Source organism: Chionomys nivalis, chromosome 1 (assembly GCF_950005125.1).
Source record: "Chionomys nivalis chromosome 1, mChiNiv1.1, whole genome shotgun sequence".
Lineage (NCBI taxonomy): Eukaryota > Metazoa > Chordata > Mammalia > Rodentia > Cricetidae > Chionomys > Chionomys nivalis.
Window position 1 is genome coordinate 27,143,273 of NC_080086.1, and position 16,648 is coordinate 27,159,920.

A 16,648-nucleotide genomic window follows, 5' to 3' on the forward strand; every position below is an offset into this window, starting at 1 on the left:
GATTTGAGCAATAGAAAAATGGCAAAAAAGATTGTATTATTCAATACTTCTATAAATACATAACTAATACATACCGACTGAAAAGTGAATTTTTTTTTTTTTGGTTTTTTTGAGACAGGGTTTCTCTGTGGCTTTGAAGCCTGTCCTGGAACTAGCTCTGTAGACCAGGCTGGTCTCAAACTCACAGAGATCCGCCTGCCTCTGCCTCCCGAGTGCTGGGATTAAAGGCGTGCGCCACCATCGCCCGGCTTTGAAAAGTGAATATCTTAAAATACTGTGAATATCTTAAAATACTGTCTAGGAAGTAAGATAAAAACTGATTTCCATGTAATGACGATCATTCAACCAAAATGCCACACAAAACCTGTCTTAAACATATGTACACACACACACACACAGAGAGAGAGAGAGAGAGCACAAACCACACTATATATGTTGAGTTAAATTTAAGCACAAATAATGAAGAACATCCTCATGTTGACAGTGTCCTATGACAGTGCAGTGTGCTCTCTATTTCTGTGATGCATAGACACTTTCCCACGGTCTGATAGGTTCACCTTTGCCATCTCCATCATAAGGACCGCTTTGTGGGCTTCCAGCTGAACGTTGCTCCAGGTAACTTACAAATGCTATGCGCCTGGAAGTGACAGGGGAAGTCACTCCAGGCCCATTCATCTTGGACATTAATGAGAACCACACAGTCTTCTTCCTTAAAGTCATTAGGTTCACCCTCATGCCAGAATCTGAAAGAACAGTGAGATAGAGATTATACCACAGGACAGTCTGGGGAGAGAGAGAGATAGAGAGAGAGAGAGAGAGAGAGAGAGAGAGAGAGAGAGAGAGAGAGGGGGGGGGGGGGGAGAAAGAGAGAAAGAGAGAGAGAGAACAATAGGGCAAGTGATGAAACAGCTGAAGTTGCATGACAAGAGGCACCGGCCAGATGTAGCTATTGAACATTTGAAATGTTGCTTCCAACCCAGCAGTTGTGGCACATGTCTTTAATTCCCAACACTCCAGAGGCAGAGGTAGGTAGTAGATCTCTGAGTTCGAGGCCAGCATGGTCTACAGAGTGAGTGCCAAGACAACCAGGGATACACAGGAATGACACTGGCATAAAAACAGACTCACGGATCAATGGAATAGAACTGAGGAGCCATAAGTAAGTCCGCATTCCTTCATCCCTTCATCTACCTGACTTTTTACAGTGAAGCCGACAATAAAAGACGGGAGAAAAGAGCATCTTCAACAAATGGTGCTGGCAGAACTGGATAGCTAACTGTAAAACAATGAAACTGCATCCTTACCTCTCACCTCACAAAACTCAATTCTAGATGAATCAAGGACCTCAGATAAAACCTGATTCCCTGAATCTGATAAAAGAAAAAGTAGGGATGTTCTTGAAGTTATGGGCACAGGATTTTTCTGAACAGGACCCCAGTGGGAAATGGATTAAGACCAATACTAATAAATTGGGACTTGATGGTTTTGTAAACCAAAGAACATCCACAGTTTAAGTAGAGAGGCAGCCTAAGAAAAGGGAGAGGATATTTATCAGCTATACATCTGACTGACGGTTAATATTTAGAATATAAAGAGGACTGAAAGGAAAATAGGTAAACACCAGGAAAACAAATGAGGTTTGAAACTAGGTGGAGTGCTCTCAAAAGATAAAATGCAAATGGCAGAGAAATATCTTTAAAATGCCCAATATTCTTTGCCCATTGGGTCAATGCAGATTAAACTGCTTGTGTGATTTTTAATCTTGCTCCAGTCAGAATTCCTAAGATCCAAATAAACAAACGAAGGCAAATGTTGACATATATGCAGAGAAAGGCGATCACTCATTCATTGCTGGTCAGGGTGCAAACTGGTAGAGCCGCTAGGGAAATCCGTGTGAAGTTTCCTCAAAAAGCTAGAATATATCTGATCTATGACCCAGCTCTGCCATTCTTGGACATATAGCCAAATGACTCTGTATCCTGTAAATGTAGTACGTAGATAAATGTAGATACATGTTCATGGCTGCACTCGGAATAGCAGGAGAAGGAAATAGTCTAAATATCCATCAGTTGAGGGATGGATAATAAAAATATGGTATATTTACACCATAAAATATTCAGCTGTTAACTAAAAATTAAATTAAGAAATGTATAGAGGACGCAGCTGGAAACAATCACCCTGAGTGACAGACAGACAGACAGACAGACAGACAGACAGCCTCAGGCTGACATATGAAAGCCTAGCACTAGGAATGGTTTACCTCCTTTGGATTTGTTAGCCAGTGAGTCCAATAGACCCCTAAATATTTACCTGCTTATTACCAGTGTTAGTGGTCCCCTCCAGAAATTGACAGTGTGACCCACACTGCTAAAGATAACACAGACTTGAGGGCAGAGAAAAGGACGCTGATGCTACTTGGAAGCTTCATCACTGTAGACTAGCTTTTATAGGGGCTGACCGTGCTGGGAATGCTACCAGGAGGAAAAAAGACTCATCAGTCTGACGCCAGCTATGGCACTCATCAAGCTGAAATGACTGGCAAGACACAACCACTGTTACCATAGTGACACGAACATTACAGGGGTAACCAATGTTCTTATTGGATTTAAGTCCAGCACCACAGGATGAAGCCCATATCTGGCACCACTGTCAGCCAAAGAACTTGTGGTACAGGTCTTAGGGAGAACCTGCACCATTAGTCTGTTATAGTACACATTACTAGACTAACTCCTAATGACTTACACCCATAGATTAGTGCATCCTTTTATCTTTATCAGAGATGCTTCTGTTTTATAGTAGATGAAGATTAACAGAGACCCACAGCTGGCCAAGGTTTCTAAATGTTCAGCTCTAACTGGACGTGTTACCACATCTGCTCCTCCCAAGGTTCAGAGGATCTTGGTGGATAAAGTGATAGAGCTGGAGGAGCTGGGTGACTGCAAGGAAATAGTGTCCTCCAGGACACAGCATGACTGCTGCAATATGAGCTCACAGTGATTATGGCAGCAAGCACAACCTTGCGCAAGCTCAAGGTGTCCTCAGACCCCAGCATGGAGAATGAAGAGGGGCACAAAGTCCCCTTGCTAGTCTTGGGAACTGATACCTGCTGGGAGGGGGGAGGAGTCAATTTGAAGAGAGTCTCAAATTAAAAAACAAAACTAATTTTAAAAGAGAAAGAAAGAAATGTGGCTTCTCCATACTGAAACATCTTTTAAGTGTTAAGGGCACATGGCTGTGCTATGTTAAATACATTATTAATAACTGATTATATATTACTAAACTGGGAGGTGATGGCACATGCCCTTAATCCCAGTACTAGAGAACCAGAAGCAGGCAGATCTCTGAGTTCAAAGTCAGTTTTGTCGCCGGGCGGTGGTTGGCGCACGCCTTTAATCCCAGCACTCGGGAGGCAGAGGCAGGCGGATCTCTGTGAGTTCGAGACCAGCCTGGTCTACAAGAGCTAGTTCCACTACGCTTTTCCTTTTTTGTTTTTTGGGGTGTGTGTGTTGATTTGTTGTTTCCTTGTTTGAAATATGACCTTGCTATGTAACTATGGCCTCCCTGGAACTCCCTAGATCTCTCTCTCTCTCTCTCTCTCTCTCTCTCTCTCCTCTCTCTCTCTCTCTCTCTCTCTCTCTCTCTCTCTCTCTCTCTGTGTGTGTGTGTTGATTTGTCTGATTGTTTTTCCTGTTTGAAACATGGTCTCACTGTGTAGCTATAGCCTCCCTAGGATTCCCCATGTAGCCCAGGGTTGCCTCAAACTATCAGCCCTGCTATTTTATCTCATGATGAGGATTATTTGTGTGTGTCACCATGTCTAACATCTTCTTACTTTCTTAGCATTACTGCTAGGGAAGCTTAAGTTTTACTTGTGGTTTTCTATTATATTTATAATATACAATACTGGTTTCAAGGAGGAAAATATCCAGGTTAAAACTCTTTCAGAAGTAATTTTAGCTCCTATAGTATTGCTTATCAAAACTATAATCTTCAACCCTTTTCACATTGCTCTCATGCCATCTGTTCTTTCAGCACTGGGCAGTCAGTGTACAAAGACTGTTCTGCAGATTTTGCTAAAGTCAGGACTACTGTGTGGTGGGAACAGAGCATGCAGGGACTGCTCAACTGCTGATGCTCTACTGAGTAAGCACTTACATAGGTGCTCCCTATGTGGCACAGATTCTAATTGGTCTTAATAATAAACGCTCAGAGTCAGCTATCAAAGGGTGAAAGCTGAAGGATCAGAGAAGCAGAGCGGTCACTAGGGTTCTTACCTCTACCAATGCTCAGACAAAAAGGATGATTCTGTCCCTATGAGTCCTCAGACTACATGCTCAGGCTGCATCGTCAGACTGCTGTGAACTCCTGTCTCCTCCTCTCTCTGTCTAGCCATATCATTTCTGTCTCCACCTCCCTAATGCTGGGATTAAAGGAGTGGGATCCAAAGTGCTAGAATCACCTTTGTATGAGCTCTGTTTCTCTTTTAGACAGATTCAATCTTGTGCAGCTCATGGAGGCCTTGAATGCACAGAGATCCATCTACCTCTGTCTCCCATGTGCTGGGATGGAAGGTGTGTGCCACCACTGTCTGGCCTCTATGGCTAACTAGTGGCTTAGCTCTGCACTCTGATCTTCAGGCAGCTTTATTTGTTATACATAAACAAAATATCACCACAACCCTGTTTTAAAATGAGTTCTCCTTGACTACTCTTTGCACCTTTGCCTATAAATACTGTTTAGCCCCAAGCACAATACTCACGCCATGTGTGGATTAAATGGTGTCTGGTCTACCCACTGCCACAGGCCTTCTGTGTTCTCATCAGTAAGTCCCAGGAAATAGGAAAATTGTCTGTCCAAAAGCTGAGTCACAAAATTCTGCATACAAAATATACATGTTTTGGTAAGTGCTCTTGGGTGATGTCATTAGGCTGATAAGGAGCAAAAAGGTCAGTGAGATCATGGGTTAGGCATAAGCATCACAGTATCAGATAAGTTTGTTCTCAAACCTGCTTAAAGTAGCAGAGAGATCTCACTTGCCAAACCCTGCATCTTTTGACAAGTCCACTGTGCTGAGGGACAATGGTTTTACCCTGTAAAGATTTGTTTCTTGTACTTGTTGAATAAACGCTGATTGGCCAGTAGCCAGGTAAAAAGTATAGGTGGGGTGACCAGGCAGGAAGTAGAGGCGGGGCAATGAGAATTATGGGAAGAGGGAAGTTTCAGTCTGCAGTTGTGACCCTGCTGCAGAGTAAGCCAGATGTGACTGCCTTGCCAAGAAAGGTACCAAGCCACATTGCTAACATAGACAAGAATTATGAGTTAATATAAGTTGTAAGAGTTAATAAGAAGCCTGAGCTACTAGGCCAATCAGTTTATAATTAATGCAGACCTCTTTGTGTTTCTTTGGGACTGAATGACTGCAGGACCCGGCTGAGACAAAAACCTCAGTCAATACCACTGCTTTATAGAGCCACCATGAAGATTAAATGTGACTATGTCAGCAACCCCCTTGCACATGCTGAATATTCTTGCATTTTTAATAGAGACTTAGCAAAACAAAAATGGTTTCCCCACACCCACTCCCACAGTTTCATCCCTAGCTCTACAGCAGAACACCCTTCCCTGCCCTCCTGCTCCCATCTCCTTAGGGTCCCACAGATCTTCTTGGTGTGGGAGAATTGTCTGTATTCTGTCAATCATTTTTTAAATAAATGCTGATTGGCCAGGCAGGAAGTATAGGTGGGTCAACCAGACAAGAAGTAGAGGTGGGGCGATAAGAACAGGAGTATTCTGGGAAGAAGGAAGCTCCCTCCGCATTCCTGCCCAGACCACTGAGAAGCAAGATGTAATCTACCCAGCTGAGAAAGGTACCAAGCCATGTGGCTAACATAGGTAAGAATAATGGGTTAATATAAGCTACAAGAGCTAATAAGTAGCCTGAGCTAATGGGCCAATCAGTTTTATAACTTATGGAGATCTCTGTGTGATTTTCTTTGGGGCCTGCCAGCTGTGGGACCTGGTGGGAGGACAGAAACCCTGACAAGAAGGCCCTCATGTTACATCTTCCCCTTCTAACTTTCATCTCCCTGTTGTTTTGTCCCAGACCCCAACTATAGCAGGTACCCCCTAATTACCAAAGGGCCACTCCTCCCAGGGCAACAAGAAGGCTGAAGGCAGATCCACATCTCTCCTATTGCTCCTGAGATCCAGTCCCCCAGTCTCATCCCCAGCTCTGTAGAAGGAAACCTGCTGGGGTCTCCTTTTCTCTCTGACCCCATTCCCAGTTGATCACAAAGAACTTCTCCCCCAATCTTCTTTTTCCCAGCTCATCCCAGTATGTCAGTCTCCAACATGAGCAGGCCTTCCCTGTGAACATACCAGCCATGAAAACCAGGAAAACAGGCAATACACAGCCATGAAATTCTCTGAAAATCAAGAGAGAAATCAGAAACCAAGGAACAAAACACCCACCCAACAAAGACAAATCCAGAAACAAGAACCTAGAAATATAATTACCCCAACCCCAGGTGCACAGATAGCAGGCAGCATAAGGATACAATCAATACAGTCAGGGCACTATGTCTCCACTAGAGCCCAGCTATCCTGCCCTGAAAGAAATCCAGAAAAACACAAATAAAAAATTTGGAAGAAATTAATAAATCTCTTAAAGAATTAAATCAAACACAAGCAAGCAAACAGTTGAAGGAAATGAATAAAACTGTTCAAGACCTGAAAATGGAAATTGAATCAAAAAATAAAACACAAAATGAGGGAATTTTGGAGATGAAAAATTTAGCAATCCAATCAGGAACTACAGTGGCAAGCTTTACCAGCAGAATATGGGAGATGAAAGAGAGAATCTCAGGTGCTGAAGGTAGAAGAAATAGATTCATCAGTCAAAGAAAATGTTAAATCCAAAAAGTCCTGACACAAAACATCCAGGGAATTTGAAACACTTAGAAAAGACCAAACCTAAGAATAATAGGTATAGAGGAAGGAGAAGACATCCAGGTTGAAGGCCCAGAAAATGTCTTCAACAAAATCATACAAGAAAATTTTCCTAACCTGAGGATATATACTGGAAAAAAGACACCACTTCAACAAATGGTGCTGGTCTAGCTGGACATCTATATGTAGAAGAATGCGAATAGATCCATTATCTATTGTTCTACACAAAACTCAAATCAAGGTTAACCAAAGATCTCAACATCAAACCACATAGGCTGAGCCTGATAGAAGAGAAAGTGGATAATAGCTTTGAATGCATTGGCACAGAAGACTTTCTGAACAGAAGGTAGATAGCACAGGCACCAAGATCATCAATTAATAAATGGGACCTCATGAAACTGAAAAGCTTCTTGAAGACAAAAGACACTATCTATGGCTACAGAATGGGAGATTTTTTTCCAACTCCACATCTGATAGAGCACTAATGTCCAAAATATATAAAGAACTCAAGAAATTAGATGTCAAAAAAACAAATAATTCTTTAAAAATAGGGTACAGATCTAAACAAAGAAGTCTCAATAGAGGAGTCTCAAATGGCTGAGAAACACTTAAAGAAATATTCCACATTCTTAGCCACCAGAGAAATGTAAATCAAAACCCACCTGAATTGCTAAGATCAAAAACACTGATGACATCTTATGTTGGAGAGGATGTAGAGCAAGAGGAACACTCCTCCATTGCCAGTAGGAGTGCAAATTTGTGCAGCCACTATGAAAATCAATATGGCAGTTCCTCAGAAAATTGGGAATCAATCCGCCTCAAGACCCAGCTCTATCACTCTTGGGAATATATTCAAAGGATGCTCAATCCTACCATAAGGACACGTGCTCAACCATGTTCATGCACCTTTATTCATAATAGCCAGAAATTGCTGTGGGATAATTTTCTTGTACCCTTTAAAGATTTGTCGCTCATATTGGTTTAATAAAACACTGATTGGCCAGTAGCCAGGCAGGAAGTATAGAGATGCAGAGTCTCAACTGACTGCCTCTTGTAGTCAGACGAGGCTTCCAGTGGCAGGAATGGGTTGCATTTAATTAAGTTGTTGACCAACAAGGTCTCATGGAAATCTCCAAACAACCCAAGATGATGTTAAGACAAAGGGTTGCTTTATGTAAACTGACAGGGGTGCCCCATTTCCAAAACAACATCCACACAATTCATTGAACAAAGAGAAATAAAACTGGTGCCTACATGGAACCTTCACCCTTACTTTCTAGTCTTTCAGTGTGGGAAGGTACTCTGTAGGCTACCAAGAGAGAAATGTGGTAGACACCAATCCAGCCACAAAACATATGACCTACAATCTGGTCTGCATGAAAAGACATGCTAGGGCAATGGTGGCACAGAACATGTGGGAGTAGTCAACCAATGTCTGATCTGGTTAAAGGTTCACTTCTTGAAAAGGAACCTGGACCCAACACTGCTTGGGTAACTAAGAACCAGAGACTAGATAGCCAAGAGTACTAGGGTAAAATCAAATACTACTGGTCTTTTAAAAAATCAATAAAATGGTTCCTAATAATACTGTGCTATACTCATAGATCAGTGTCTTATCAGTCATCATCAGAGAGGTTTCCTCTAGCAGCAGATGGGAACAGTGCAGAAACCCACAGCCAGACATTATGGAAAGAGAGAGAGAGAGAGAGAGAGAGAGAGAGAGAGAGAGAGAGAGAGAGAGAGAGAATCTAAATTGGAGGTCTTCATCAAACCCCTTCTGTCAGAGCCCATGGAATCCCACAGAAGAGAGGTGGAAAGGTTGTAAGAGCCAGAGGAAGACACCAGGAGAACAAGGTCCTCTGAATCAACTAGGCAAGGTGCATATGAGCTCATAGGAGCTGAAGTAGCAAATATGAGGCTATATGGGTCTACACCAGGTCCTCCACATACATATAATAGCTACTAGCTTAGTATTTTCATGGGACTCCAGACTAAAGGAAGAAGTAGGTCTTTCTTTTTCCTGCTCTTGGGACTCTTTTTCTACTGTTAGGTTGCTGTGTCAGACTCCAATATGATAGTTTTTGCTACATCTTATTACATTTTGTTTTATCTTGTTGGGTTGTTATTTCTTAGAAACCTGTTCTTTTCTAAAAAGGGACAGAAAAGGAGTGTATCTGGAGGGGAGGGGAGGTGGGAAGGAACTGGCAGAAGTAGAGGGAGTGGAAATTGTAAGAATATATTATATGAGTAAATAATCTATTTTCAATAAAAGGGAAAAATTTTTAAATAGTTTAGCTATTTTGTTCTATTCCATTTCATTTGAAGAGTTAGAAAACCTATATATGGCAAAGTCAAGGAGACAGAATCACTAAGGAAATCCTGTTGACCAAGGAAAAGCAAAAGCTGGGTTAGAACACATATACAAAAATGTATCACATGAAGAGAGCAATTTCATCTTTTTATAAACTGAATTTAGGAGCTGGAGAGATGGCTCAGAGGTTAAGAGCACTGATTGTTCTTTCAGAGGTGCTGAGTTCAATTCCCAGCAACCACATGGTGGCTCAGAACCATCTGTAATGAAATCTGGTGCCCTCTTCTGGCCTGCAGGCATACATGCAGACATAATACTGTAAAACAAAATAGATAAATCTAAAAAATAAATAAATAAACTAAATTTACCTTCAAATAAATTTACTTAGAAGTAGTGCCACATACTAGAGCTATTTTCCATATATAAGAAGCCACTTCAGTCCTGATTAACCACTCATGTAGTTATACTCTCGTGTGTCCTACTGTATGTGCTACTGTGTTCTCATGAGTCCTACTGTATGCCTGGCTTTGCACAGGATATTGGAAATATAAAAGCAAGGAAAGTGTGCCCTGAGCCTTCCATCAAGTGGGACTCATTGGAAGAACTGCAGTCACTGGAGTCAATCTGACATCTCTATGTGCTCAGAGAGCATTAGCAGAGCCTACATCATAGACGAGAGAGAGCAGAGTGGGAAAGGGTGGGTTTCTGGGAGAAATGACACATCATTCAAGTCTGGAAAGACCAGAGGTTGGATACATAGAGGAAACTGACTAATTTCTAACATATAAAGTCCATATATTTCTACAGGGCCTGCACCAGGTCTATGTATATGCTATGGCTATTAGCTTGATTTTTTTGTTTGGAGACTCCTATCAGTGAGAGTGGGTGGATTTCTGACTCTTGCCTGATCTTGAGACTCTTTCCTTCCCATTGGGCTACCTGTCCAGCTTTGATGATATGAGGGCTTTTGTTTTGTATTATTGTATCTATTTGTTGTGCCCTGTTTGGCAGTCCTCTCTTGGAGACTTGCTCGTTTTCTGAAGAGGAAATGGAGAGGGAATGGATCTGGGGTGAGAAAAGGTTGTTTATTGGGGGGAGGGCTAGGAGCAGTGGGAAGATGGAAAACTGCTGTCAGGATGTTTTGCATGAGAGAGGAACCTATTTTCAATTTTAAAAGATGAAAGTTATATAATTCCTTGGATGCATGTGTTTTATTATCAAAGAGAGGGTAAATTATGCTATAATGTATGTTGAATTTTGTTATTGTGAAAGGCACAGTTGAAAATCAAAGAGGTGAGAAAAGAAGGGAGTGGGAAAAGGAAAGGGAAGGTGTGGGAAAGGAAGAAAGAAATTTCCAGGTTGATGAAGAGGATGAAGGAAAGATACATGGTGAGCCAAAAAATTTCTTCTCTACAAATAACTTAAGGCAACAGAATAACTGGTGGTCCTAATTAGCTTTTTGTGTCTACTACACACAGCCTAGAATTACTTGAGAAGGGAATCTCAGGTGAGGGATATCCAAATCTGACTGGCTTGTGGGCATGGCTGTGGGGGCTGTGTGCATGGAGAGCCCCAGCCTACTGTGGGCAGACCATTTCCTGGGTAGGTGGTCCTGAGCTGGAAAAACAAACAAACAAACAAAACAAACAAAAAAACAAAAAAACTAGCTAAGTATGATCCTTGAGTGGTCCAGAAAGCAGTGTTCCTCCTTGGTTTCTGTTTCAAGTTTCTGCATAAATTCCTGCCCAGAAATCCCCCCATGATAGACGGTAAGCTGCAAGACAAAATAAACCCTTTCCACTTTGAAGTTACTCTTGGCTGCGTTTGCCACTGCGGTAGAATGAAACCGGAGCGTCAGTGTGAGCTGAACCAATACAGACCTGTTCTGCTTCGGCGCTGATGGTTGCTAGGTGACCGCCCATCACTGAGCAGTTCCTCTCACTCTCGTGCCACGTCTGGTTGTCGTTAAGAGGAAGGTAGCAGTTGGACTGGAAGGCTATCCAGCTAGCAGGGCAACAGTTCCAGGTATCTCCTCGGGTGAGAATTGGAATAAGCATTAGTTACAAAGGAACATTTCATCTGTGGCAGAAGGATGCTTATCCTACTACAATTATTGCCTCAGAAGACATTAATGTTGTTCACTGTCCTTACATGTATTTGCTTATATTTCCAGAGCTAGCAGTGTGGCTCAATGGTAAAGCACTCTCCTAGAGTGTAAGCAGTCCTGAGTTTGATACTTTGTAAAGAAAGGAAGGAAGGAATTGACAAGGGGAAGGGAGGGAGGGGAGAGAGAGTGTTTAGTTTAAAATTAAGCAAATGTTCCTATAACAAAGCCTTCTTTAGGATATTTTATTGGAAAGAAGAGCAAAGAATAGGCAGAACTCAAGCATTTCTTAATTCTCTATGAATTCATAAATTCCAGAATATAAATAGAGAAATAGGCATCTTAGCAATTGACCAATACTTATTCTTGTAGCCAGTTCTCATGTGTCCTTTCTGAGTTACTACGGACGCACTTTAAAGGCTGAATAGAAGCAAATTAGAAGTTTCCTCTGCTACCTGTAGCTTGGGACTCCAGCTCCCCTCGCACACACGTTAGCGTTGTTTGGTAATCAGAGAAATTCACCATTCCTGCTCCTCTCTTCCAGCGTGAAAAGTAACGATGAGTCACTGTTGGGAGGACAAACAGTTATTCCCTGTGTGGCCACCGATTTAGAAAAGTGGGCTGATCTCCCCACCCTTCTCCTTCCCTCACAGTTAAGGTCCCCACATTTTTTCTTTCCTATACCCCATTCCGTGACTCCAGGTAAATTTGCTGAAAGCAACTGCAGAAAGCTAATATTTTATAATCATTTTATCCACTTTGTGATTGACACTGGAAGTTTTGGAATCTTCTAGGTGCCTGCCCTTTTTGGTTTATTCTATTGGAATGTGCACAAGAGTGGGGGCTCTGGTAAGCAGTGGGCCAGCTCCACAAAGCTTTATCACCTTCACGACTTTAGTGATATTTTTACTCTATGTCAAATATTTGAAATATAATCAAATACTAATATTAAAAATTAAAGAGAAACGTACAGGCTTGTAAATTAGCATAACGTGAACACTTTGGGCAAAGCCTGCCAGATTCAAGAAATAGAACATTGCCAACACTCCACATAGCCATCATCCCCCAAACACAGCCCCTTCTTCCTTTGCAGTTAACCATATCATGACTTTTAAAGTCTTCACCCTGGGTTTTGCTTCACAGTTTCAGCCTGGCGCCATCAGATCATGACTTTCTTTGGGATTCTCTACGAGTGGACTCAGGTGGTCTGCATCCTTTGGTGCTGACTTCTGCTCAGCATTGTTTCTGAAACTGTATTGCTGCCCATAGTTGCAGTTCATCCATTTTCATAGCTGGAAAGTCGTCTACTGTTTCCACACAGTGAAATGCCTCGGTCTCTCTGGCTTCTAGCGCAGCCACTGCATCCAGCACGGGGCTGACGCAAACTGTGCTGCTCTGAGCAGTGTTGACCTTGCATCCTAAGGAGAGCAAGTCCTCCTGTTTCTGTTGCTGGTGGCAGTCACAGGCATGGTAAGTGGGGGTATGTGAGAAAGCTTTCTGAACAGGCTCCCTGCTTTGTGCTGTCTCCTGAGGGTAAGCACCCCGGGTCCGGCTTTCTACGTCTTCATCATCAGATGGTGTATGCATTCAGTCATTGCATCCCTGGAGTTTTGCAGTGTTGACTCATCGTGACTGGCAGTTGTACTTCCTTAACAACCAAGGCGGCTGCCAGTGTGTGCATTTGTAATCTTTTCATTTTCTCCTCTCTGGAATGCCATCTACGACTCTGTCCATTTTTATTATATTGCTGGCATGCTCCCAGTTGTTTTGACAGATTACATTCCACACATAAATGCAGTACAAAAATTCTGTCCTATAGAGTTCTGTTTTCACTATAGTGGGCTGTGACTTGTACATGATATGACGCAAGAACCCAGTTTCACTTGATAAATATAATCAATGATGTCTAAAACATTAGTTTAACAAAGCTCTCCTTTCCCCATAATTCTGAAACATCTGCCTTTATTTTAGATAAGGAAATACATATGCAGAGTTAATGCTTTCCTGCAGCCTGTTTGTCTTAGACCAACACTGTACTAATTCAGTCATAGCAGCCTTATCTTCAGGCTTGATATCAGATAGAACAAGACTTCTGTGGTGCTGATGGCTTCAAGGATACATATTTGTCCCCAGTCTTGAGGTGGATACATTTAAAGCTTGAGCTTTTATATGTCAATCGTGCCTCAGCAAAGTGCTGTTTTGGAAGCAAACAGAGCGGTTCTCATCTACATTAGAAAATCAAGTGTGCAGCTCTGACCATCGCCCAAGAAAGCGAAAGCACTGTGGAAAAGGGAGGCTTCCAGTGCTCACATTGGAAGTTCTTGGGGCAAATAATTCAAGATGAGCTTCTTTTGCCTAGTAACTTACCCAAACAATTTGTGATAAAGCAAGCACTGAGAAGTGTGATGAAAACAACAGAGAGGACCCAAGGGATCAGCTGGGGGTGTCGAGTACCTTTTGCTAGAATGAAAAGAAAAACAGATTAGTTTCCTCTCTGCTGCAAGGGAAGCCAAGATTATCAAGCAGCAGGCTCAATGCGAGAGTGCAGAAGGTAATTTAGGTGCATGAGAGACTTAAACATGTCCTGTGAATCAACCAATCTTAGGGTCTGCTAGTAAATAACAAAGAAAAATACAAACTTGTTTTTAAAAAGAAAGGTTTTTATGAGCAGAACACAAAAACAAAGGCCATAAAAATTAAAGCTTTTATATACCACAAATAACATAAAACATGTACGCATGCACACACACATATACAGACATATAAAGAATTCTAGATTCAATTCAAAATTCGAGCAAAATTATGAGCAGTATATTTAATCTGCTCAGATTATAATAATCATTAAATGAATGAAGGTATGTTCCATTGGAGAACTAAAATATGTGACAATGTTTTTCACATTGATCCCAAAAGCACATTGAGAGCATGCACTCAAGAGAGGAGATGGCTATGTTGCTGAGGCTAGCCCCTGAGAAAAGCCCCCAAGAAGCACCAATGAGTGGCATTTGCCCATTCTTGGCTTTTGATTTCATTTATTTATTTGTTTACTTGTGTGTATGCACATGCCATGGTGCATGCATGGAAATCAGAAGACAACTTATCGGTGGAGGTAAGGTTCTCTCCCTCCACCATATAGATCCTCAGACTTGACAGCAAGCGCCTTCATCTACTGAGCCACTTCCATGGCCCAGCATTTACCCAGCCTTAAATGCATTGCATTTGCTGCACTGACTTCAGTCTAGAACTCTATGCCACACAAAGGACTGCATTTATTTGTATGGAAGGGTATTCCGAGCGGTGTTATTTTTCTTCCAGGTCTGGTATAACAGGCATGTAGTCCCAGCTATTCAGGAGGTGAGGGAAGGACTAGATGAAATTCAAGGCCTGCCTGGGGTTCGGAGGGAGTTCAAGACAAGCCCACAAAACCCAGCGAGATTTTGCGTAGTAATTAAAAAAGTGAAGAAAGGGCTGGGGTGTAACTCAGGGGTAGAGTACTTACTTCCCCAGCATGCAGGGGACACTGCTCCCAGTGTCCCCAGTACAAAACCAAAACCAAACATAAGCAAGCAAAAAAGCAGTGTTTTTCAGGACTATAGTACAGTGTGGTCATGTTGAAGTCAGCTGTAATAAACTGATGAGATTTTAAGCAAGATTTAAAGTTTAAACATTTTAATGATTTGTTGTACATTTCTTTCTGTGACTAGAACATCTTTTACTTATTCTTTGATACTCTCGCACATCTAAGCAATGTATCGTGATCATACCCATTCTGAGTCCCCTCTCGCCCTCGCACTCCCATCCCCGGGCACCCCCAGCATGTTCTTGCTTCCCCATTCATGGTCTCTGCTTTTTTGTTGCTGGTGTTCTTTCTGTTTGTGTAATCCACTGAGTCCACTGATTGCTGTCTGCTGGAATACTGACTGGTCCTAAGCAGGCACCATAACCACTGTGAGCTCATGGCTGTGATGGCCATGCCATATCCAGAAAATGCTTCTATATCTTGCTTATTATATAGTATAATTAACAGAATAAAGTATTATTTAACAGTCTCACTGTGCAAATCCGGGAATATCCCTTAACTTAGACAGGAAACCAGATAAAGCCTCTGGCATATCATGAGCCTATGTCTAAGTGTTTTCTATAGCTCTCCCTTCCCTTCAAAGTAATCTTCCAAAGTATTTAATTAATTCTCCTTTCCTTTTTATCCCATTTTTAAATACACTTTATCTCTTCCCTTGATCTGATTTTGATATCTGTTACACAGCTTATTAGGATTTAGCTAAGTCCTTTCTCTTTGGCAAGGCCATCTTCATTTTGCTCTCTTCCCTGTCATCTTTTAGTTCACATTTTAAAGTCATAGTCATAAATACATCTATCTAGTTAATGTGAAAGGGGCTGGGCTCAATAGAACATCACCTATAGCCTCAGCCTTCAGAAGCTGGAAACAAGAAGATCCAGCTGGAGGCCAACCCAGGCGACACAGAAGGCTAGCCTGTAGAACATAGCAAGACTTTGTCTTGAAGAAGGAGGAGGAGAAGAGGAGGTAGAGGAAAGAGAGAGACTCACGTTGCCTTTGAGGTTCCTCTAGCCACATTGTGTGTGTCAGGAGAGTCAGGCTCCTCTTCTATGGCTTCGCCTTCAGAAATATTTACAACTTGACATCTGACCTAGTCTGGTAAGATCAGTAAGTGTCCGGTGTAAGAGAGCTAACCGAGAGGAAGAAATCGTCAAAAACAGGGTTTCCCCTAAGGTACTCCAGCAGATGGGGCACAGAGAAAAAGGAAATTGAGAAAAGTACCTCCAAAACAGTCAGCAGAAACTGCCAGAAGCGTGTCATGTAAGATTTCTCAATCTGTTTTGTTAGTCATGTATGACATTTTCAAAGGTAGTAGATGCTTGAGATAAAACGTGGTTTAGGAAGTTCTGTGCCTTCAGTGAGATGTGTCCAGCACGGCAATGACAAACAGAAACAAACACAGTCAGTGTGAATCTGAGTGTATTTTGCAGCTCTCAAGCAAGGGTTTTTATACAAGGAAAACAGGTATTACAATTCTAAAAAATGTGTCCAGTGAAGCAATCACAAAGAATGATTATCATAATCATCTGGCACAAGAAAGCACAAAATCAGTCAGGTATTATATTTTCTAAACAGTGAGTCTAAAGAATCAATTACGAATGGAACAGATAACATCATAATCACTAAACAGAACAAAATACACAAATCATTTATAGTTAATGGCAAACTTTCAAGAGCGAGTTCAAAAGGTCTTTAAGGGCACTTGGTT

General features: G+C 41.8%; 1 protein-coding gene across 2 annotated transcripts; it reads right to left on the minus strand.

Moving 5' to 3' along the window:
• Nucleotides 1-476: 476 nt before the first annotated feature.
• Nucleotides 477-16,059, minus strand: LOC130886035 (C-type lectin domain family 4 member D-like). Of its 2 annotated transcripts, none has more exons than XM_057787935.1 (6): nucleotides 15,930-16,059; nucleotides 13,731-13,823; nucleotides 11,819-11,929; nucleotides 11,140-11,288; nucleotides 4,760-4,875; nucleotides 477-743 (listed from the first exon to the last, which is right to left on the minus strand). In XM_057787935.1, exons 1-6 carry the CDS (start codon nucleotides 15,955-15,957, stop codon nucleotides 572-574), a joined length of 669 nt encoding a protein of 222 aa, XP_057643918.1. In that variant the 5' UTR covers nucleotides 15,958-16,059; the 3' UTR covers nucleotides 477-571. The 2 variants fall into 2 exon arrangements, with proteins under 2 accessions (XP_057643918.1, XP_057643911.1); XM_057787928.1 differs by having other exon boundaries at nucleotides 11,140-11,291.
• Between the last annotated feature and the right edge of the window lie 589 nt (nucleotides 16,060-16,648).

Bases quoted from the DNA above. Each gene is read 5' to 3' on its own strand.
- LOC130886035 (XM_057787928.1), bottom strand. From the start codon at position 15,957: ATGTGGCTAGAGGAACCTCAAAGGCAAC. The intron at 11,292-11,818 runs GTAGCAGAGGAA...TTCTCACCCGAG, and splicing joins GCTGGAGTCCCAAGCTACAG to GAGATACCTGGAACTGTTGC. The intron at 4,876-11,139 runs GTCTGTATTGGT...TTTTGTATGCAG, and splicing joins TCAGCGCCGAAGCAGAACAG to AATTTTGTGACTCAGCTTTT.